This window comes from Suncus etruscus, chromosome X (assembly GCF_024139225.1).
Source record: "Suncus etruscus isolate mSunEtr1 chromosome X, mSunEtr1.pri.cur, whole genome shotgun sequence".
In the NCBI taxonomy this organism is placed as follows: Eukaryota; Metazoa; Chordata; class Mammalia; order Eulipotyphla; family Soricidae; genus Suncus; species Suncus etruscus.
The window spans coordinates 31438304-31463777 of record NC_064868.1 but is presented as its reverse complement, the minus strand read 5'-3'; the positions used below and the strand labels follow the sequence as shown (position 1 = coordinate 31463777).

At 37.2% G+C, this 25474-nt stretch overlaps 1 protein-coding gene across 1 annotated transcript in view; it reads left to right on the top strand.

The window, feature by feature from the left end:
- DMD (dystrophin) overlaps window positions 1-25474 on the top strand; it is a 2686579-nt gene that overhangs the window by 895247 nt on the left and 1765858 nt on the right. The window contains exon 17 of the mRNA XM_049766737.1: window positions 4476-4642. Within this exon, the coding sequence (XP_049622694.1) occupies window positions 4476-4642 (167 nt within the window). The remainder of the gene's footprint in view (window positions 1-4475; window positions 4643-25474) is intronic.

Genomic DNA, 25474 nt, shown 5'->3' with positions numbered 1-25474 from the left:
GAGAGAAAAATCCATGTGTAAAATGCTTACCTTGCAAGTAAACAACCTGATTTCAGTCGCTGACACAATGTTTTCTTACAGAACTACCAGCAGTGATTCCTGATATAACCCCACACTAAAAATAAATACACACATAACAGAAATAAATAAAAATAAAGTAACCAATAACTTTCATTTCAGTATAATTGTCTGTGGACTATGCAATTACTTGATATACAGTAATTGATTCTGAATAGTGAATATACAGAGGTCTTAGAGATGAAAGGAATTCAAACATTGTATCTAAACCCCTTTTATTTTGCTCTTTTTTATAATCTTTTTTCCATTTTATTGACACCATTGTGAATTACAAGTCTTTCATAGTTGTACTTCCGGCATATGATGACAGTGAAATAGGACCATTTCCACCACTAGTGTTAATCTCCCTTCACCATAACTCCCAACATGCATCTCATACCTCCCCCATTTTGCCCCTGGACTACATGTATAACAGGTCCATTTTGTGTTTAGCTTGTTATAGTCTGGGTCTCTTCATTTTATTGCCATTCACTATGGCTTGGGTATTTAGATCTGATTTTTTTAACACACTGCTCCTGAGACCACTTGGCTTCTGGGTCCCATCTACCGTTTTTTCTTTCTTTTCTCAACTTGTAGAAAATTATAGACGTATGAGGCAGAACAAAATGATTCAAGTTATATGGTTGTATGTAAAATGTGGGAGCCCCTATATAGGAGATATAAATAAAATTGAAAGAAAAAAATAAAAACAAAAACAAAAAAGAAAGGGCCAGGTGTAGCAAGATTTTTTTTTTTGCATAATCTCAGTAAACACTGAGGAAATTAGAACAAAAACATTCAATGCTGGTGGGGATGTGGGGAGAAAGGAACTCTCATTCACTGCTGGTGGGAATGCCATCTAGCCCAGCCTTTATGGAAAACAATATGGTGATTCATCAAAAAAACTGGAAATTGAGCTCCCATATGATCCAGCTATACCACTCCTAATGATATACACTAGGAACACAAAAACACTATACAGAAATGTCTATATTCATCGTAGCACTATTTACTATATAGGCAGCATCTGGAAACAATCCAGATGCCCAACAACAAATGAGTTGCTAAAGAAACTGTGGTACATATGCACAATGGAATACTATGCAGCCATCAGGAAAAATGAAGTCATGAAATTTTCCTATACATGGATGGACATAGTATCTGTTATGCTGAGTGAAATAAGTCAGAGGGAGAGAGATAGACACAGAATAGTATCACTGATCTGTGGGGTTTAAGAATTAATACCCAGAGACAATGGCCCACAGTATGAAGCTTACAATAAAGAGTGGTGAGTTTTGTTAGAGAAATAAGTGCTACACTCAAACTGATATCATGACAATGGTAGTGAGAGAAATAGAATACCTGCCTCAAATACAGGCAGGGGGTAGGGGAGGAGGGATATGGTGAGCACTGGTGGTGGGATTGTTACTCTGGTGAAGGGGAGCATTCTTTTTTATAACTAAAGCCCAACTACAAATATGTTTGTGATCATGGTGCTTAAATATATTAAAAATAATAATAAAAATAAAGCAAAAGAAAAGAAATTTTTTTGGCTTAAGTCGAGATACATGGTGTTTCCACCCATGAAGTATAATGTCATAAGACTGACCCCAGGCTCCGGGCATGTAGGTTGTCCAACCAGAAGGTCTTTCTTTATGGTACCAGGAGAAGTTTTTTTCAGTTGCGATGTCAAAGTCTGTAATTAGAGATCTTGGGTTTCGCACAGATCTTAGGATGGAGGGACTTCTGATTTCATCTCATCGTTAGGTGGTGAGGTAGGGCAACCTGCCCTTAGATCAAGTTGTTTTTGTTTCCTCATTGTCAGGTTGTCATATACCTACTGTAGAGCAAATTGGTGGCAGAGCAGTATTAGGGCTTGATTCCTGGTGCTAGTGCAGAAAACATTGCTTGTTCTAATGTTGGGATCCAGCATTTGGGAAGGTTTGTTGAAGTCCAATCGATTGAGGCCTATGTGAATCCCCCATAACCTAATGCTCAGGGTGAAAGACACCCCTGCAGTATGAAATGAATGGGTTCTTATCCCTATGAGGCAAGAAATTTTTTTCTATACATAAGGTTTCCCAGTTTAGTGTGCCTACGCAAAAAAGAACAATTCCATATTATATTACCAGTGCATTTGGGGTTAAAATAAGAAGCTATATAGTTTCCATGCTGTGGTTTAGGCCTGTGCTTATATTCCAAGCAAGACTTTTCTACTATAATTTCATAGTAAGTAGATAAAAGGTAGATATGAGAGGCTACCTATACTTATGAAGATAAACACTAAGTTATAATTATTAAGAAATGCATCTACAGAAACATACAAATAAAATACAGATATCCCTTTAAAACTTTTGATATAGTCTGGGGGGGGCGATAAGACCCAGGGGACATTTTCATTGTGCTCCTTGGTCTTGTGGAGACAGAGAAATGTATTGTAGTAGTCAGGGATCAGGTAATGTCCTCAAGCTTGAGGTCCCTCTAGAGCTGAATCCGGTAGCAAGCAACAGTTCATAATGAGGAGAGGTGGGAGGAAAAGGGACTTCATAGAATGCATCAGCAGGAGCTATAGCAACAGCTTCTTGCCTGGGCATGAGATGGGAAGCTGAGAGGGTGTCCTTTCACTTTGGGAGCTGATTGCAGCTTGCTGGGGCAGGGGGATACTATTATGTGATACCCTGAGCTCTTGCCATGTGTAATTATTTGACTTGCTCAATTGATAGCCTTTTTGAAACAGATTTATCAAAAGCATTTATACAAAGGATAGCCTGGCACTGGATTTCATTACTTCACTGTAGCCTATTTAGATAAGTAACTCAATCCAAAGCTGCCTGATTTCCTCCCATTGAAGAGCTTAGCCAACATATAAGGGTCAGGCAGGTTACCCCAACCCCTCTTTGTATGGGCAAATTCTGGAATATCAGTAAAATGAAGGGTGGCCCCGGCCAGATCCTTTTTCCTCTGTACATATCAAAGCAAAAAATTAATCCAATGCTCAGTTTTTTTTGGTTTCCTTGAAAATAGTTCTTTCCAATGTAAGGGAAAAAATGGAGGTACAGGGGCCTGAGCTTGGTTATATTGGGGTGTGCGAGAGTGGTATAGTTACACATCCAAACCACAGACTCAACAACACTGAACACATGAGATCCAAGCTGCAACCACTGAACTTTGCAATGTGCCTGTCAAGGTGGCAGGCAGAGGGTGGAGGTGGGGGATAACAGAGTATAGGAGCACTGGTGATGGGTGTTGACAATGGTGGTGGAATTGGTATTGAAATATTACCTGCCTCAAACTCAACTATTAATAAAATTGTAAAGCACAGTCATTTATTTAAATAAAAATTATTTTTAATAAGTATAGTTCTTCCCAGTTACCTAGATTCCTCAAAGGTATCTAATTTAATCCCCCATAAAGAATAGTTTTGTTTTGGTAATTGAAGGACTTTGAAGGAGAGGGAGAGAATAAAGAAGGAAGGCCGGTGCATCAGTTCATCAGATACTCTGATGTCAGTCCAGTTAGTGTCCATGTACTGAGTGAGGTGATGTCCTCTTGTATCTTTGATCACAAATTATTAGAGTGATGCTCTATACAAAAAAGGCAAACCTTAGTAATAAATCTGAACAGAAAATATGATTCTAAACATTAAAAGTTTAGTAACGCTTTCTTTGGGAACTCAAATGTGTGGACGATGATTTCAATCCAATAAATAGTGTGCTTTTAAATCACTGATTACACTCAGCTTTCTTGTGTTTATGGGTTGAGAGACCCTTTGTTGACATTACAGTGTAATTAAAAAAGATATCTCTTATTTGGTTAGAAATTTATACTCATAAACTTCAAATGTTCCAAAAACACATATAGACTATAATCAGTATATAATGTAGTGAGACATGCAAACAACATGTGTTTAGTAATAAATATCTACAGCTCATAGGAAAATTGAATTAGTGAAGGGAACCTAAGTAAAAATGATTTGATTAATCTGAAATATAACCACATTCTTGGCTACTTATGCTTCCTTTTTGTGATAGGTGTCATTTTCTGGAGTTCATGGGATCACTAGGTTCAGGACCTAGAACCCAAGGCTTTTGGATGTAAAGAATGTGCTCCTGAACTTTGTGGCATGGCCCTTGCCATCCTTTGCCAAGTTACTTACTACTTAATCATTAAGTTGAAGAAGCACTAAGGTTACTTGTGTTTTTGAGATTTCTTCCCATTGCCATTTCAGTCAATGTAACTTAAGTCAGATAAAACAATTTGATTTGGGTTCAATATGGTGCTATTTTCATCCGAAGGTCAATTTACCAACAAGCAGGAACAGTTTCTCATTATTTTCCTTCATCACTCCAAGCAGTCTTAGCTGAAGTCTCTCAAGCAATGTGTGACCTCTGTTTCAATGCTTCTCCCAAATTTCACAGACTGTCACCACCACTCAGCCATCACTAACACAGACAACTGTAATGGAAACAGTAACTATGGTGACAACACAGGAACAGATCCTGGTAAAGCATGCCCAAGAGGAACTGCCACCACCACCGCCCCAAAAGAAGAGGCAGATTATCCTGGACTCTGAAATTAGGAAAAGGTGAGAAATTTTTATTTGTGACTGTAACCTCAAGTGAAGAATTAATTTTTCGCAGATAAAAATAACCCTCTTCATTACTTTGATCACAATATTTTTACTCCCTTCTTTCCCAGAAACTTCAGTGCCTGTGATGTTAAGGGATGGTAGTGAGAAACACTAGAATGAGTTTGGAAATTTATACCAAGAATCACAATTCCAACAAGAATAGAATGCTTAGTAGAAATGTTATTTTGTGGATACAAGAAGAATTTCTGGCAATGCTTTGATCAAATTAATCCCGCAAAGTTTTTGTTTTGTTTTTGGTTATTATAAAGAATCAGTTTTTAAGTGTCTAATTTTGCAACAAATGGCCTTTTATCCAGTAAAGGACTGTGCCTTTTCATGAAGAAGTACCCCTATGATAGAGGAGATCTATATTGCCAGTTTAGGAGAACATTATGTCTCAATCTGTGCATCTTAAATCAAGATTAATTACAGAACAGATTTCCTGTTCTTTGATATTTATAAAGTCTTATCTTAAAGGTGTTAGAATTTTTAACTGATCTTTTGGTGGATATTCTTATCTAGTCATTTTTGATGAAGTGAGGTATTATTCAAATTGGTGGAAATATTAAAATGCTGGCAATAAAATGTTTTAAGTCCAAAGTAAGCATGAGAATTATGAAAGCTAGCATCTTTTCTTTTTTAGATTCCAATAATTATAAATCTAAGATTTTGAAAGAACATTTAAATGTACCTTATGTTTCTAAGTAACATATGTCAGAGAACACATGGAGTATTTGACTTAAGAATTTGTGTGTACAAGGATAAAAAATATGACAAGGAGAACATAGACCTAAAATAAAATATCAGGTATTCTAGGCAAAGAAAAAACACTTATAGAAGCGATTCAGGTACTTTATTTGCAGCTTTCACTGCTTCTGTATTATTATGTGACTTATAACCTACTTTCATAATTTTCACAGTAAAACTACTGAGGCTTTCTCCTGGGTTGTATTTGCTTGGCTGAGTGAATCTCGTTCTGAGGTCAGCAAACTAATGCCTGCAGGCTAAATCCAGCATGCTGCCAGTATTTTATGTCTCGAGCTGAGAATTGGTTTTATATTTTAAGTGGTTGAAAATAATCAAAAAGAGAATAATATTTCGTGACATGAAAGGTGCATGAAATGAAAATGTGTGTATACATGAATCAGATTTTATAATGACATTGCTGCACTCATTCATTTATATATCATTTATGACTGCTTTGCATTACAAAGACAGAATTGGATAACAGAGAATCTATGGTCCACAAAGCTTAAAATATTCACCATCTGGACCTTCACAGAAAAATTATATTGACCCCTGTTCTGGTTAAATAATTCACCAAATCCTTGTCTTCTAGTGTTTTATTTGGAGTGACAACTTCCATGAAATCTACTTATGTTGGTAGTTGAAATGTTTGCTTTCGTTTGATGGAGAAAAAATAAGATGGTTAGGGCTGTAGAGACAATAATACAAAGGGCCAGGAACTTGCCTTGCATGTAGCTGATCCTGAGCATAGACTGAGAAATAAGTCCAAGCACCTTCAGGTATGGGTCAAAAATAAATATGTAGATAAAAAAATTACATGCATACATAATGGTAAAATAAGTGAAACTCCCTGTGGCTTTTTTTACTAATCATATCAGATTGACACAAAGTTAAGATCATATTACAGATGTGTCTAAATATGTATCTGCAAACAGTACTCTATGGTCCCATTGACTTAATAATCCTTTGCAATAGTCCAAAAGAACTTGTGACAGTTTTTCAAACTTAGCAGTACTCAAAACTGATTGGTGTTCTTTTCAGGTACTCTCCTATCTGCTACATTTCACACAGAACATGGATGATGTATACCTCTGGCTTTAAAAGGGGGATTAAGGAGGGAGATGTGGAATGCATGCTGGGAATAAGGGTGGAGAGAGGACAACACTGGTGGTACCCTTCATTCATTGTCAATATGTGCCTTAAATATTACTGTGAAAATTTGTAATTCACTTTGACCACAATAAAAATGTATATAAAAATCTTTGAAGAGCTAGTTCACACACACAAAAATAAGTCTGACTGAGTCTTGATTTCTGTTTAGGAAATGCATCTACTTAGAAGAGAGGTGATTTGTGTTTTGTTTCATGAAGGTGCAGCTAATGGTGAAATGTATTGCCTCCTAAAACTCTTTGTATCCTATGCTTATAGCACTTTTTGCAGGTGTTTGGAATGAATTGTTCACACATTTGTAATACCAGTGAAATAAATATCCAAACACAAGAGGGTTTTATTGGGATCTCAGCATGAAATTAAGTACTTGATCTGTGTTTTGGAGTGATAGTGCAGAGAATATGCCTCTTGCTGTGAATGCAGCCAATCTCAGGTTCAGGCCCTATCAGAGCATATGGTCCTGAACTTCAATGTTACTGGCCTAAGATAGTAAAAATATAAATAGCTACTCCATTTGAATAGCTCATTTTTTCTTCCTCAAAATTCAACAAAATAGGTACAGCTATTATTGCTAGTATATACAATTTCTGAATGACTATGCCAAGATTTCTGCCTGGGTTATGTAAGGAAGTTGGCATATTATGACAAAGGCCTGTCTTATTTATTTTTTTTTTCAAATCCATTTTAGAATCTACCTCTGGTCCAAGCATAATCATATAGAGCACCGGCTTTCTCAAATATGTCCTGATTTGGAGAGTATGATAAGAGGCAAACTCTAAGTCTATAGTCTGGTCTGATAGATTTAGACTGAACAATGGGAACAAGAAATAAGAGTAGATGTTGAGTAGTTATTGAATTCAATAAGTAGTAATTGTGTACAGGATGGAACTGGATAAAAGTATTGTAGTGGAAAGATTCTTGGTGGCTATTGTCCCTTTCATGTTCCATGTAAGAAGTATAAGCATTATAATGGACAATAGACCATAACCTTGACAGTCTCAAAAAGGCTTGTCTTTTACAAGTGAACTTTTCCAGCTTCTCTGACATGCTACTAGTTTCCCCTTTTGAATTCACATATTTCTCAGGCACTGCCCTATTATTTCGTCCATCTATCGTCCCTTTAATGACTTTATCTGATTTGCTTCCTCACATAGATTTAAGTCTGGTTCTGTTTAATGACTCCCTATCATATGGCTCTTCTGTCTGACTTCCTCTTAAATCTTAATTTTGATTGAGATAACATTGATTAATGACATTGTATATGCTGTGAGAGTGCCTGTTCACTCCTCTCTGAAATAATCTGTAGTCCCATGCCCACCATCAAAGTGTGAAAATTTCTCCACCTCCAGCTTTCGGACCCCCCCCTTATGTGCCCCTTTCTGGCAATTTGATTTCTAAGGTAGGAATCAGGAATCACCTTAGGATCATTTTAAATTATTCATTTGTTTTGTTTCTTTAAGATATACATAACTACTTGTCTTTTGCCATTTGGATTATTTTATTTAGCTTAATTATACTATCCCACTCCATCCAGATTTTGCATAACCTCATTATTTCTAACAATAGAGTAGTATTCCACTGTGTATTGAGACCACTTGATTATTCACTTCTCTGTCATGAGGCACTTGGGATGTCTAGATCTTGGCTATATTTTGGTAAGTAGTGCTGCAGTGAACTCAGTTTACAGAAATATATTTAAAGTTATGATCTGAGTATGTGTACCTTTGCTTCTAGTTAGTGTTCCCATGATTTTAGTAAAGTCAAGTGTTTTGGTGCCTGCAATTAGTCACATCTATTTACTTAAACATTGCATATTTTATTATAGTTCAATGTTCATCTATCCAAAGTAGCATACGTGTTGGCAAAAAAGAATGTATGATCAGATTTATTCAAATGGAATATTGCCATTTTGAATTATTGCTGGTTATCCCAAACAAATCAATATCTGTGTCAGATTCAGTATCCTCACATTATGAAACAGATTATAGTGATAATTAAGTAAAAGGCATTTCATATAATGCCTATAAATTATTCAGAATTTAATAAACACGTTTACTCTTTTTCTGTTTACTTGATGATGATGAATTTGGGAGAAATATAGGAAGTAGGTTGTGGAGACAATGTGGAATTAGGGATGATGGTCTTATACTTTGGATTAGAAAAACTGCATGATAAAAATCTCAAAGATATAACAAGAATCAAACTCATTTCCCAGAACAAAATAGAATTAAGCAACTTTTACTTTTCTGTCAGTCTCTATTGCGTATGTCATTTCCTCATTTTTATTATTTTATTTTTCAGGAAGCATGATTTCGACCCATTCCCATCATCCACACCGCCAACTCCATGATCTAGGCCCTATATTACCCTATGCCAAGATTTGCCTCCCCCTTTCTGATTAATCTAAGCACAAGTGAATACTTTTTAAAAATGCTATTGATAACCTGCCAAATCTCACTGCTTTCAATATAAAACACAAGATCTCTTCCCCTTTATTTTTATTAATTCTTTATTTTTTTATTTCACGCTTCCCTCACACCTACCAAGTCAGTAAATGACATTATAGTATTTTTTTCCTATATGAGTGTTTCCTTCTTGTATTGATTTGTCATTGGATTACATTACTATTCAGTCTCGGGGCATAACATATCACCTTTATGCTTATATAGTATTTGCCTCTCCCGCCATCAGTGTCCCAGTGCCTTATATTTCCCAAGAGACTGGTACACCACATCATTTGTTATCTGCCTTAGGAAATTATGTCGCCTACTTCACATCAGTAACAATAAGGGGAGAAGAAGACATGGAAGAGACACAGGACCTGCAAACGGAGGTTGTAAGTGCACTTGGCGGATGCATGATGTAGGCTAGCAGTGGAGGCTGTGAGAAGACTGGATGGAGAATCCCTCTGTGCACACTTCCATTTCCTTTTTTCCCCTTTCCATTCCGGGTCTCCAGTCATAATCACTAAATTCCGAGATCATAAGTTTTGTAACTCATCTGTTTCAGACCAAGGCAAAAATATTGCAGTGCTTTGCAGGCACCTCAGGTTAAGTGGCTGTGATACTAACAAACTCCCGGTGCCAACCACGCACTGTTGCCAAGAGCTTTCTGGATTTTGGCTGCACTAGAAGGTGACCATTTCATCTTAGACGTCAGAATCCGAAAACTCTCCTAGGGAGCCCTCCCTGGAGCCTTCCCTGGAGATGAGTTGATACCCCCGGAAAGAGGGAAGCCGCTGAACTCTGTTGGAACTCAGATGCCAGCACCTATCTCTGACTGTCTCCTGTGCTGTGCTGCATTCTTGGCATGATTTCATCCTGTGTGTGACTTCATCTACGCATGGCTAGCCTTCCCTAGAGCCTGATTTCATCCAGTGTGTGGCTTCATCTGCACACGGCTAGCTTTCCCTGGAGCCTTGGATGGAGGTGAGTTGATATGCCTAGAGAGGGAGGAGCCAGAGGAGCGCTGCCATTCTGCTTCACTACATGGCCACGCACATCATTTAGCCAATGAATACAACAACAACACATAGAAAAACCCAAAATACTAGTGTGACAATGGGGAAACAACGCAGCCCAGTGCCAGACATAGAGAATGAAGATGGTAACTCAGACGACCAGAACATGGACAACCATCTAGTCAGACTCTCAGATAAGGAGTTTAGAGTGAAATATGGAAGATGTCCAAAGAACTCAAACAAAGTATAGAAGAGAACACTAATACGAATCAAGAGAATCTGAAGATAGAATGATAAAACTCCAAACTGAAAACTTCAGGTCAAATAACAGGTCTGAAAAACTCAGTAGATGAATTGAAAAAAAACATGGATGAGCTTTCCCACAAGTTAACAGCAGCTGAGGATAGAATTAGTACACTGGAAGATGAGATGAGTAACAACTCCATACAGGAGAAGATATTGGAAAAAAGCCTTAAAGCAAATGATCAAACAATGGAAAAATTACTCAAAAAATGTGAACAGATGAAAATAGAAGTCTATGATAAGCTCAACAGAAACAACTTAAGAATCATTGGAGTCCCAGAGACCCAGGAAGAAAATCTCCAGGAAGAATCAATGGTCAAGAACATCATTAAAGAGAAACTACCAGAGCTAAAGAATACATGCGATCAAATTCTGCATGCCCGAAGAGTACCAACTAAAAGAGACCCCAGATAAAACACCCCAAGACACATCCTAGTCACAATGACGAATCCCACAGATAGAGACAGAATTCTGAAAGCAGCAAGATCAAAAAGAAAAATTACATTCAAGGGAACATCCTTGAGATTTACTGCAGACCTGTCACCAGAAACACTCAAGGCCAGAAAGCAGTAGAGGGATGTAGTGACAAAACTCAGTGAAATAAATGCTTTGCCTATAATACTGCACCCAGCAAAACTCACTTTTAGGTTTGAAGGAAGAATACATGGTTTCACAGACAAACAACAGCTCAGAAACTTCACAGAGTCAAAACCATTCTTAAAAGAAAAACTGAAAGACCTACTTTAAGACAAGACTGACCAACAGACACACCAAAATATACAAGGCACTGACAGAACTCTACAAGAAAAAAATATCATCCCATCAAAAAATGGGGAGAAGAAATGAACAGACACTTTGACAAAGAAGAAATACACATGGCCAAAAGATACATAAAAATATGCTCCACATCACTAATCATCAGGGAGATGCAAATCAAAACAAGTATGAGGTACCACCTCATATCATTGGCACACATCACAAAGTATGAGAATAAGCAGTGTTGGTGGGGGTGTGGAGAGAAAGGAACTCTTATCCACTGCTGGTGGGAATGCCGTCTAGTTCAACCTTTATGGAAAGCAATATGGAGATTCCTCCAAAATGTGGAAATTGAGCTCCCATACGGTCCAGCTATACCACTCCTAGGAATATACTCTAGGAACACAAAAATACAATACAAAAATCCCTTCCTTACACCTATATTCATTGCAGCACTATTTACCATAGCAAGATCTGGAAACAACCAAGATATGCTTTAACAGATGAATGGCTAAAGAAACAGTGGTACATATACACAATGGAATATTATGCAGCTGTCAGGAGAGATGAAGTCATGAAATTTTCCTATACATGGATGTACATGGAATCTATTATGCTGAGTGAAATAAGTCAGAAAGAGAGAGAAAGATGCAGAATGGTCTCACTCATTTTTGGGTTTTAAGAAAAATAAAAGACATTCTTGCAATAATAATTTTTAGACACAAAAGAGAGGCAGGCTGGAAGTTACAGCCCACCTCATGAAATTCACCACAAACAGGGATGAGTTTAGTTAGATAAATAACTACATTGTGAACTATCCTAATAAAGAGAATATACAAGGGAAATAGAAAGCATGTCTAGAGTATAGGCAGGGGTTGGGTGGGGAGGAGGGAGATTTGGGACATTGGAGATGGGTATGTTGCACTGGTGATGGGTGGTATTCTTTACATTGCTGAAAACTAAACGCAATCATGTATGTAATCAAGTTGTTTAAATAAAATATATTAAAAAACAAAAAGGGTGTGTGTGTTCTTTTATATTTTTCTTATATTCCCTATGAATTATATTTTGCATATAATAATTGAAAAGTATTTTTCCAAGAGTAATACATTTCACCTGTGATAACTACAATGGAAAATTCAAATGATATTTAAAGCTTCTACCTTGCTAGGTCTTCTTACAATTGTACTTAATAATGAACAAATGAGCATTCTAGTAATCTGAAATAATTCTAATTTTAACATATAGAATCTCTTTATTATTCAGAAATATTAAGGGCATTACATTTTAGCTTTGTGTCACACTATAGGTTTCTTCATTTAGTATATATAATATATATCATTTATATGCTTTCTTATTAATGGCATTTTCTGCATGTGTCATATTTCCCTCTTTAGACTAAAACATACTAAAATATTTAATGATCTTTGGTCAGAAGGTAATTATTTTTAACAGTAAATTACCCTGTTTTACTGTGGTATTATTTTACATAAAGGTCATTATCAGAATAAAGAACCTAGGTTAGGTTAAAAGGAGATCAGTTATCTAGTTAACGTGAATTTATTGAGGAGATTATGCACTAATATTGTGGTTATTTTAGGAAACTTCTCATTAATGTTATGCTCATATATTTTGTACCATCCATTTAAAAATCCATTGATAAACAGAAATGTATTTGTTAAATTAATTACTTCTTAGTACTGGTAATTTTCTCAAATAGAGTGTTAATAAATGTCTGTCACCTCTAAGGATATGAAAGACCTAGTGACCTTGACTGTTCATCCTCACCTTGATAGGCAGTTTTAAGATTACTTGCTCTGACCATGTCATAAAGGCTTGCAAATCGTTAGATTAAATGCCTACAGACCTGTAGTGTCATTTTTCATTTTCCAGATTTAATATTTTCCTGTTTTTGCTTTTTGCCTAAATGGCATTCCTTTGTGTCCCATCTTTGGAAGAAAATAAGAATAAGTATGATAGAAGGCTTCTCTGAAATTTTATGAGATCAGCATCTGCAGTGTTTTTGCTCTAGGTATTTAATTTTGATTTCTTCATTTTAATCTGGAAATTGAAGCTAAAATATTTCAATTTAGATGAATCATATTTGATGGTTACTATTTCTCAGAGCTATTTAAAAACAGTTGTCTGATAAATTGAATATAAATAGTTTGGGTTTTAGTTTTATAAACAATACGTCCTTTGGTACAGACCAGAAAAAGACATTAGCTTTACTTATTTTTTTTCCACTGAGATTAGATTTAGACTGGTGCATAGTTCACTGGGTCAATTAAACAGGTCAGTTGAGGTCTGGAAGGTTCAATTAAGTAAGTACTTTCACATGTAAAGTCAGAACCAGAGCTCTGTCTCCTTAGTGCTGTTCTAGTGGTATAGTTTCAAAACTGAAAAATATGTATTATAGTCCAATGACCTTGTACTTTAACTGTAATACCACATTTTAAACTATTTTTGGTGAAGAAGAGAAATGAAAATGCCATCTGCTGTAATCCTCCCCTCACCAAAAGATAACCTTTGATGTAAGTTTCTTAAAATTATTTTTTCATGAAAGTCAAGAATAAGTCAATAAATAGGTCTTGCAATATGTAGGAATGTGGATTCTAGAGGCAATAATGTGCAGGCATGAAACCACAGCATCTCTGGAGAGCTTATTAGAAAGGCAGATTTGCTGGGCTCTTCCCCAGACTTGCTGAATCAGAAACTGCAGTTGGGGCTACAGATGTTTTTATCAGCTCTTCAGGTCATTCTGATAAGCCTGAACAGTTTGAGACTCTTTGGATACTAAGCATAGGTCTCCTACTCAAGCATGCAAAAATAATAATATGTAGAGCTTTTCAAAAGACAGATTACTGGCATCCAAAGTAGGTTTTATTTGGAGATCTGGGGTGAAACCAAAGAATCTTACAAATTTCCTGTGAATGTCTCTGCTGATCCAGATTTTAAAATTCAGTGTGCTAGAGTGTTGTTTTAGTCACAAAGCAATAACCTTTTGCAAAGCAACCTTAGTGATAGAGACCATTGAATCCAAATGAAGTTTAAGAGCTGTAAATTGTTAGACTTCTGAGGCTTGAGGGGTCCAAGTACTTTCTCTTTTCATAGGCTTGCTTCGCCTTGGAGACTCAAAGCTTCCCTGGGTTGGGGTGTGTATCTTACTGCCAACTTAACACCATGATTCCTGTACAGTAGCTACCCTGTACACGTTTGGAGGTAAATACATGCATACTTTGCAACAGAAACTAGTCCTTTTAGGGTATTACACAGAGCACTGAATCTAGCTGTAGCAGGCTTAATAAGATAAGTCCATCCCTTCAGAATATAAGGCATAAGTGATGCCAAGAACGAACCGTATTTCTCGAACTACAGGCTACAGTTTTCCAAGCTCCCCGCATAGAACATGGCCATCACACTTACAAATCTAAAGGAAGCAGCATAGCACATGCCAAGAGAAGTCAATTTTTAATCAGCAGATCAGAACTACCTCTCTTCTCTTGCTTCTGATTTCTTCCTTTACTCTCACGTCCTCCTTAACAAGCCCTGAAACTACTTGTCAGCGGGGTTCTGGAGAGCTCCGTAATTGCCAGCTCCAAAGGCCTGTGCTTTGTCTCTCATCCTTCTTGACCTTTGGCTAGGCTTGACAGCAGTGATTAGTCTCTTCTTGAAATTTTTCTCTCCTTCAAGATGTGGAACATTGTTCTCTCCTGTCTCTTTTCTTCTCACTTTTTGACCGGCTCTTCTAATTTTCCTCTTCTCAGTCCTTGATTGTCACTGTCCTCCAGACTCAAATGTGTGCTTCATTTGCTTCTCAGGACTTTCTCCCAGGGCACTGTCATTTATCACCTTGTCTATATCAGCCACCTCTATCTGATGAGTTCTCAAGTTAATATCGCCACCTTAGCCTCTCTTCTGAAACTCAAGACTGTGTCATCCAGCTGTTTATTGCACATCTGCACCTGCGTTAAAGAAAAAAACAGAAACCTCAAATGTAGTTCCCTCATTTATAATCCACAACTCTAGAGGGTGTTGTTCACATCACAGATCTCAAGAGCCAGACCTTTATGATCTGCAGTGAACAACCTATGCAGCTTGTCCTATATCCCTATTGCAGTGATCCTAAAAGCCATCCAAGTACTCCTGTTTAATTTGCTTGAATGAGTCCTTTATTTCTTAGTGACCTCCACCCTTGTTCAGTCTATACTGAGTCTTCTGCATGAAACTTTCAACTTTTCTGATTCTCCTCTGATCCTTCCTTTCTTCACACTGTAAATCTCCTTAAAGATGTCTTAAGATGCAGTTTGAATTTGAGCAAGTCAATCATATCTGTTTCCACTTCTGAAAAGTGATGTGACAGAATATTGTTGATGATATCTGGCTGCCTAACTCTCCAACTTCACTACCTTTTTCCTGAGCCCATTATCTATCTATCTATCTATCTATCTATCTATCTATCTATCTATCTATCTATCTATCTATCTATCTATCTATCTATCTATCTATCATCTATCTATCATCTATCTACATATCATCTATCAATCATCTATCTCTATCATCTATCTAATCTATCTATTGATCTATCATCTATCCGGATGTCTATCTGTATAATCTATCATTTTGAGGAGCACTCCCCATGGCATTAAAGGTTTACTTCTGGCTCGGCACTAAGGGATCACTCCTAGCAGGCTTGGGGAACCATATGGGATATAGAGTGTAGAACCCAGGCCTGCCACTGGCAAGGTAAATGCCCTACTCACGATGCTATCACTCTGCCCCAAGCAGGACCATTTTAATTATAGGCTAGCTCTCCACAATAATTTGCAAACTGCTTCCTACTGTTGCAATGGGGGTAAGAAGCTTGAGCCCGGATTTAAAAAAAAAATCAATGCCCTGCTTCCTTTGTCAAGCAAGTTTGGCAGTTAAGCAAAGATTGGATGAAAGACTTTGCTTAGTGACTTGTTTGACTTTCCTTGTCAAAATCTACTAACAGCATTCTCAGACTGGCCATACACTGCATTCCAAGTGGCACTTCCCATATGCTTCAGCTTCCATTAACACACTGTCATCTCCAAATGCTTTATTCACTCACAAGCAGTTTGCTCTGCAGCTACTATTCTCACTACCGAGGTTCCTGTTACATGAGTTTTCCTTTTCCTATTCCCACAGCACTTGTTTTCTCCAACTGACTACTTTTTCTCTCTTGGTACCTTGCCTTGCAAGCATTTAATCTTTTACAAACACTTGCCAAATTTCATAGTATTGATTTTGGTTCCACATCTTTGCATCTTGACTAAATACTGTATGATTGTGACCTGCTGGGTTTTCGATGCTAGCCATCCAGTCCTTATTTGCACCTTCTGAAGCTTCTGATCCCTCTGTAAATGGAGGGGCAGAGTAGGGAGCCACAGAAGGTGGGGGATGTTCCAATAGGCTCACATTGAAGGCATTTGGGCATGAGCTTGAGCTTGGTTCTCCCCCCGCCCCCCTTGAGCTTGATTTTATTGAGGCAGGGGCACAGGAAAAAGGAGTAGACCGAAGCCAGAGTGGAAATGTTCCAGAAATGACACAGAGAGCAAATTTTCTACTTCCTTCGGGCCTCCAGGCTTTTTCTGGGGCTACTAATTGGGAAGATCTAACCAGAAGCCAAAGATAAAGCAGTAAGGGGAAATGTCAATTCCAGTTGATTGAGAGAGGAGGAGAATTATGCTGGGAGATCGAAGAGCACATTGGATGTTCTACTTAAACTATGTGGCTCAAACCAGTCACTTCAAATGTTGACACTAGTGCCTACTACTAGTGGCTGACACTTGAATGTGATTTAATTAACACAAATAGCAGCAACAGGATCAGTATGTTAATCCTATTTTTTCCCCATTAATCTCTCATTAGACATTCATGTTGTTTTTATATCTTAGAGATTTTGAAAAACTTTAGTTTATTGAAACCATTGTGATTTACAAAGTACTTCATAGTTGGGTTTCAGACATACAATGAATCCTATCACTGTTGTCCACCTCCCGCTACCATGTTCCCAGAGTGTATCCCATATTACTACCCTTTGCCCCCCAGCCTGCTACTATAACAGGCCCAGTTAAAGTTTATGTTGTTAGAGTTTGGGTCTCTTGATTTCATTATTGTTTACTTTGGGTTGGCTATTTAGTTTTTTTTAAAATCTCCACCAATGCACCTGAGACCACTTGGCCCCTGGCAATTTTCATAATTGTGTTTCTCCTCCTCCACTCATATTCTTTCCTTCTCCTCACTATACTCTGGGAGCAGTGTCATTGAGTTAATCTTGAGCCGAATCTCTTTCTCTGTCTCCAGAATTAAATTGGATGGGAATTTCTAGTTTTCCTTTATAGCTCAAGCCTTTATTGTTATCTCTCTTTTAATGATTGACTGCGTAAACATCTGTGCTTTCCTTGTCAATATTATGTTCCTAATGATTCATTTGGAACATTTATCTTCCCTTTAATACCAGTGCATTATAATAGAGCATGCTTTTATTTTGGTACCTTCTGAGTGCAGCTTTATTCAGCTGTCTTCCCTGGCCTAACCCTGTATCTCTGTAAATCAGTATATAGCTTCAGATAACTCTTGATGAAATGATGCTTGACTTCTGTAGAATGAATTGTGACCCCATCTCTACACCCTAATTCATATCTTGACGTCTTCTGACCCTAGTTTGATGATAACTGGAAAAGGAGACTTGGATGATATTTAGTATTACATGAGGACATGCGTCTGGGAACCTCAGGATGAAAGCAGTGCAGTTAGAAGAAGAGACGGCAAGTGTGTGTCTCTCACTTACAGTGTTACTAGTCTATGAGGATGAAATGAAGGAATGATTGTCTCCAAGTATGGAACTCAGTTTCACTAGAAAATGACCAGGCTGCCATCTTGAACTTGTGACATTCAGCACTATGAGAAAATAAGTTTCTATTGTCTGAGCTACTCAAACTCAGTCTTTGGTGGTTTGTTATGCTAGCCTGAGCTTAGAAACAGGTTATGTGAAACAGTTTTGCTTTGTGTCTTAACTGAAGTCTGTAGAGGTGTTCACTAAAAGAAGTAGATGGATTGAAACAACCGTGATACTGGGGAATAACAGTAGGAGAGTAAGGACACTTCAGATTTAAATGGATTTCCACATTGCACTCGATAGTTTCTGAACCTTGACTGGGAGTTATTTAAACTTTAAAGACCCACAACATAAAAGCATGTGAAGTTCTTTAAACTCAGCCAGCTTTCACACTGAGAGTATTTAAAGTTTAAATTGTCTCCCACAGGGTCCAAGGCACATCCAACCCGTGGAGGGGTTCTTTGAACACTCCTGTAGTCAGTATGAGTCCATGGGATTTCAAGAATGTAGTGAAAACAACATGGCTTTCTTGCTGATTTTCATACTCATTCAACTAATAGCTAATGGATTGCTGCAATTAGCAAAACACTGCCTTTGTGGTAACTCTTAGTATAATTCATCTTTCCCATAGTTAGCTTGTAATCTTCAGTGTATCTTAAAGAAGTACCAAATGAAATGCTAGGAAGGTTTCCAAGAAGAGGTTGACTTTCTCCTTGAGGGGGTATGTGTGAGAAGTTCATGGAAAATAATAGCATCTGAGTGAACAGTTAAATGGTTTGTGATAATAGACTTTGGGTAAAGGGAAAGGTTAGTCCCAAATCAGGGGATACATTGTGTATAAGAGGATTTGGCAAAGAGTTGTGCTTGCCTAGAGCAGAGATAAGGAACACAGGAAGGAGATGGAATGTAGGTTGATTCTATAGTATTTTTAAGCAGTTAGTACTAGACTGATGCATGTAAACTAATGGAGAGTTTAATATATATTTTTGGATATAAATTTTAATTTTATTTCATTTATATCTATTTTTTGTTTTTTGTTTTTGTTTTTTTGTTTTTTTTTGGACCACACCCATTTGACGCTCAGGGGTTACTCCTGGTTATGCGCTCAGAAATCGCCCCTGGCTTGGGGGCACCATATGGGATGCAGGGGGATCGAACTGTGGTCCGTTCCTTGGCTAGTGCTTGCAATGCAGACACCTTACTTCTAGCACCACCTCACTGGCCCCTATATTTATTTTTTAACTTAATCACTGATGCTGCAAGCAGCTTCTGTCTTGCAGCGCCAGTGGGATTTCGGTGAATCCACTTCAGGGAGAGTGGGTAGCCTGGGCCAGCATATGGAAAAAATATTGAAAATTTGACTACACACAGAGTATTTGGGGTCAACATTTCTTCTGGCAGGAGTGCGACAAGTTTATTTTCCAAACGGGGTTATATAGGGGTAAGCCAGTCACAGGTGCAAAAGAAAAGGTAACACTTGGGGCAACTTTTAACAACCAACCTCAAATGCAAAACAAGGGTTAGGAGGAAGTACGAAATATCTAGAAATTTGATCTTCACTGGGCTGGACTCTATTGTTTTAGAGGTCAAGTAAAAGAAGGAGCCAAATCCCCTAAATTGTGGTTAGGTGTGGTTCCCTTTTTCTAAGGAGATTCAATAACCCAGGGGTCTGCTCTCTGGCTTCTCCCTTGATTACCAGAAACTGAAGCTACAAGGACATATTTGAAAAAGAGAAAAAAACATTGTCTTAAATTATAGGTTCTAAATATTATCCAGAGAAAGGGTTCTCTTAGTAATCTTTGGTGCTGGAATTTCTAAGCCAAATTATTTGATAGAGGCCACAATTTTGCCTGAGATTTTACAAAGTAGAGATAGTCAAATAATGAATGAAAATGTAATGCCAAGCATCTCTTCAGAAATTCCTCAACCATCCACGCAGGGGGAAAAGGCATCCACAGTGGACCTTTTAAGGAACTCCGTGGGGCTTATTTCAGTTCTCCCCACCAGGAAAATCTGAGGATACATCTGGTGGGCTGAGCTCCCCTAAAAGTTTATGTATGCCATGGCACACTGAGATACACAGTTAAATTGTTCATGATTGAATTTTATTCATACAATGTCCAACACCCATTCCTTCACCAGTGAAAGTTTTCTATCTCCAGTTACTCTCCTGTCCTCCTCCTCACCTGCATCAATGATAGAAATTAATTTTATTAATTATATTGTGGCTGAAGTGAATTATAAATCTTTAACAGTAATATTTAAGGTACATAGTGACAATGAATAAGAGGTATTCCCACCACCAGTGTTGTCCTCCCTCTATCCCTGTTCCCAGCATGCATCCCAGATCTCCCTCCTTTACCCCCCAGAAGACTAGTATAACTAGTTCCCACTTGTACAGGTTGTTGTGGATAGGGTATCGATTCTGTTGTCTTTGACTTTGGGTTTGATGTTCAGGTCTGATCATTTTATTTCCACTAAATGTTCATGTGACTGTCTGGACCTGGTACCAACCATCCCCCCCTCAATTTATGAAGCTGATCAAGATGATTCAAGTAATATGGCTCTGTTGGAGATAAAGGAAAAGAAAAAGGAAAAGAAAAAGAAAAAAGTAGGAGTTCCTCTAGGTGTTATTTAAAAGAGCAAAGGAAAAAAAGAAGGTAACAAAACAAAACAAAAAACAAAAAAAAACAAGTTAAAAACAAGAAAAGCACAAAAACAAAAACAACAGCAACAACAATGTCAAAAAAAGTCAGTCAAAAAAAACCAAAGCAGGGGCTAGAGAGATAGCATGGAGGTAAGGCGTTTGCCTTGCATGCAGAAGGATGGTAGTTCGAATCTCGGCATCCCATATGGTCCCCTGAGCACGTCAGAAGCGATTTCTGAGCATAGAACCAGGAGTAACCCCTGAGCACTGCCAGGTATGACCCAAAAAAAAAAAACAAACAAAAAGCCAAAAAAAAAAAAAACCAAAAACCCAAAGCAGCAACTACATAAAAAGGTTTCTTCTTCTTCTTCTTCTTCTTCTTCTTCTTCTTCTTCTTCTTCTTCTTCTTCTTCTTCTTCTTCTTCTTCTTCTTCTTCTTCTTCTTCTTCTTCTTCTTCTTCTTCTTCTTCTTCTTCTTCTTCTTCTTCTTCTTCTTCTTCTTCTTCTTCTTCTTCTTCTTCTTCTTCTTTTCCTTCTTCTCCTTCTTCTTCTCCTTCTTCTTCTCCTTCTCCTTCTCCTTCTCCTTCTTCTTCTCCTTCTCCTTCTCCTTCTCCTTCTCCTTCTCCTTCTCCTTCTTCTACTCCTCCTCCTCCTCTTCCTCCACTTCCTTCTCCTTCTCCTTCTCCTCCTCCTCCTTCTCCTCCTCCATCTCCTCCTTCTACTCCGTCTCTTCCTTCTCCTCCTTCTACTCCTCCTCCTCCTTCTTTCTTCGTCTTCTTTTTTCTTCTTCTTTCTTCTTTATTTTTCACAAAGGCATAGGAAGGATTAAGGAAGTCAGAAAGGAAATTCTCTTGGCCTAAGAGTATGGCAGAAATTTCTAAGGAAAAGTAAAACTACCTGTAGAATTTGAACAATTTTGATATCATCAACAGACAATTTCAGCTTTCCTCTGTAGAGCAGGCAAGAAAATCAGCACATTTTTCTCTCTACAAAGCCAGTCACTGTTTAAGTGACTGTGGTACCATGTGGTTTCTCTCGTATCCGTTTAACTGCTCTTGCTAAACCAGAGGCAGGTATTGTTGAATGAATAAATGTGACTGTTGCAATATTTTATTTAAAGAAACATGTATACAGCCATATTTGGTCCGGGAGCCATAGTTTGTCTAGATGTACAGAAATGAAGCTATACATGATATTTGTTTGTTGACTATGTTTAATATTTGTTTTTATTATATTATTATTGTTTTATTCTTGAGATTCTAGTCAGGACAATTATTTGGCCTGTTTTTAAGGAAGTACTGTGCAGTATATCTGCCCTCAAATGGCAAGGCTAAAAGATCCCTAGGGCAGTCTCTAACTTCACAGAGATAGGGGAGTCTAGAATCCCATTAGATGTCGCATACGTGACATCTTCTGTGTGTCAAATATTCATCAAAATATACTGCACATGTTCACATATTCACTTAAGCAACATCAACAAGTATTTTTATTCTTCTCCACCATTGGCAATGAGAAAAGGAATCCCAGGGAAGTTGCTTATGTTATTAAAGTTTATAGAAAAAAGTTCAGTCAGGATTTCAATTTCAATATTTATTTAGCATTGGATTGCAGCTTTCTTCAGATCTTTGTAATAAGGAGTTTCAGGGATAGTACTAGAGGTAAGGCTGTGGCTGATCCATGTTGAATTGATAGCACCCCCAGAAGTTATCCCTGAGAACCAAATGGTATGACCCCACACTGAAATCTTTATCATACCACCCCTTAATGAGAATTTAAGGGTGATCTCATTATTTATAGTTAAATTGGAACATGAAATAGCTTAACACTTTGCTGAAGTTTTCTATAGATATTTTAGAATACTTTTGAAGTAAGGCATCAGGACATGGGTAGGAGTCATACAAACTTTATCCCCATGTGGAAGACTCTTAGTTTTAACCACCTTTCTTTGCCTTATGATATTTCAGAAGTAAAAGCCTTTCTCATCTCACTTAATAGCAATTCTAACATCAGAAAACAAGTCAATGGGTTGGGCATTTTAGGAAGATAGAGAAGATTTCCTAGTAATGAAAAACAGAGATAGTAACTATATTGTAACACCATGAAGTGGGTATCAGCTATACAACTAAGAGTCATATTCAAGTAAATGAAAAAGCTCAGTTAATGCTTAGTATTAGGTGTTCCAAAAACATTTTTGGCATTGGCCAGAATAGCCTAGTAGACATTACCAAAATGTATTCAGTAGCAAAAACTAGGACATTCTTATTGACTTCTACTCAGTAGTTTTAGAAACAAGTTTCCCTTTCATTTGGAGCAAAAGAAGCCTAATTTAGTGTAGTGGAAATCTTTGGTTTCACACAGACTAGAATTTAAATCTGAACTTCATGCTTCAGTGCATCCTGAAAATCAAAGAATCCGAAAATTCTCTCCCTGGTCTATTAAAATGAAATCTGTTGTTACCATGGCTTAGAAGTGAAGTTTCTGTTTATGAAGACATGTGCCATGAACAGTCATTGAAATGCTCTTTTTCTTTGCAATTGTATTAAATGGCAAGCTGAGTTTTTTTTTAAACTAGCCTACGTGGTAATGAAATGTTACTTTATATTTGTAGAGCATGAGGGTTCGCTTGTTTAAAATTGAGATAAAAGCTAATTAACTGAAGAAAAGTTGCTAGGGTGTAAATGACAGGAAACGCTACTTGACTAATTGATTGAGCCTGCCACCTCCAACTTAAGACAGTCTCATGAGACAGACTGTATTACAACTTCAAAATATGTTACGCACCTATGTTAGAATGGCTAAAGTCATTTTAACAGCATTTGGGGGTGTATTTTGGGGAAATTTTTTTATCTATATCTTTGGATACTTTATGTTTTACTGTAAGAAAACTCCCATAAAAATCCATTTGTCACCATGTTATCATTATGTGGGTAAGAGAGATGCCAAATTGAAGACCAGAGAAGTGAAAGTGAATGTGCGCCCTCTAGCGGTCAGCATTCATTTTCCACGAGGACACCTATAGCTTTTCTTTTTGGTATCATCAATTTAAATAAACATCCAATTTGATCTTATAATAGATGGTTCAGGGTTTTCAACTTGAGCATATTGCATTATGTGATCTTAGATTTATTGCTATGACAATATTTCATCTATCACTTAAGAGAATATTTTTATTAACCTGTGTTAAGGTGATTTTCTTGCACAGAACTGTGTTTCAAAGGGACTTTCAATTTGCTGAAAATGAAAAATAGGCTCTAGGCATCTGTGGTAGAGCAGCATTTTATCTCCAATCTTCTGGGTCACGTAATTTTGTCTACGTGTTTCACACCTTGGCTTTATAACTAATTTCTCTAATATAGCTGCTTCTGGCATCTCTGAATTTAGGGAATTACTGTAATTTTTCAGGCGTGTCCCTCCGAAATAATATTAAGTCATAAAAGTTGGATCTGGAGAGATGATAGGTGGGTAGGGTCTTGCCTTTCAAGTGGATGACTCAGATTTGATCTGGGTCACCAATGGTCCTTTAAATCCTCCAAAAGCAATCCCTGGTTTTGGAGCCAGAAAGACTCCCTGAGCACCTTTGGGTGTGACCCAAAACAAAGCAGAACTATGCACAAAAGCAAAAGTAACTTCTTTCCATCCTCATCATCTTGATGTTAAAATGTTTTTTTTTTCAGTTTTACTTTTAGTAGAGAAGCAGTATTTTAATAGGAGTTTTGTTTAGATCACTGCAAAGATTAACATCAGTGCCAGACAACTCAGTTTTCTGATATTGTATGGCTTAAAAACATTAACTCATGGATTTGTGTTTGAGGACATACATGATGAGAGGAAATATATTTATACCTATGTTTTAATAACACGAATTATGATATATATTTGCTACATGCTTCTTTTATAAATTAAATCTTATTGTTTCTTTTATAACTTACATTTTATTGCTTCATGTCTTCTCTTTTTTGATATATAAAAAAATTTGGCTCCATGTTTTAAAACCTGTTATTAGTAGGATTTCACACATGAACTTTTCCAGCCTGTCACCTGGAATAGCCACCTGTTACCTGTCACCAAATTGTCCACCTCTGTCCACATTATTTCAAGGTTTCTCACCCTTTAACCCTTGTTCATGTTAATCTTCCTACTAAAGGCAATTTCTCTATTTCTATGCCTGTAAGCATTTTCTATTCCACTAATTTTTTTCTTCTTATCTCTTCATGTAAGAGAGATCAGCCTATGCATGTCCTTCTACTTTTGACTTCTCTGAGTATAATACCACTCCATCCATGTGCCAGCAAATTTTATGATTTCATGGTTTTTATAACTGCTTAGTATTTTATTGTACATATGAACCAGTTTCTTTATCCAGTCATTATTTGATCTTGGACACTTGGATTGCTTATAGGTTTTGGGTACTTTAAAAAGGAATGCCATGCACATAAGCTACAGATGTCTTTTGTAAGTATGGTTTTTGTTCCCTTGAGATAGATTACTCAGAGTGAAATTGTTGTGTTATATGGAAGCTTAATTCCTTGTTTTTCTGAAATGTGTCCATAGTTCATATTTTTTAAAGGCTGAGTTAGTCGATATTTCCAGGAACAGTGAATGAGTGTGCCGTCTTCCACACATCTATGCCAACCAACACTGGCTGGTTTTTCTCTGTAATGTGTGGTGTGAAATTCTATCTCAATTTTGTTTGTATTTCCCTGATGATAAGTGTTATAGAGCATCTTTCATATACTTATTGATACCTTTTGGCCTTCTGTATCTCATCTTTGAGAAAGTTTCTGTTAATCTCTTTCACCCATTTTGGTAGAGATCTATTAGGAACTTTTCTATCTTGGA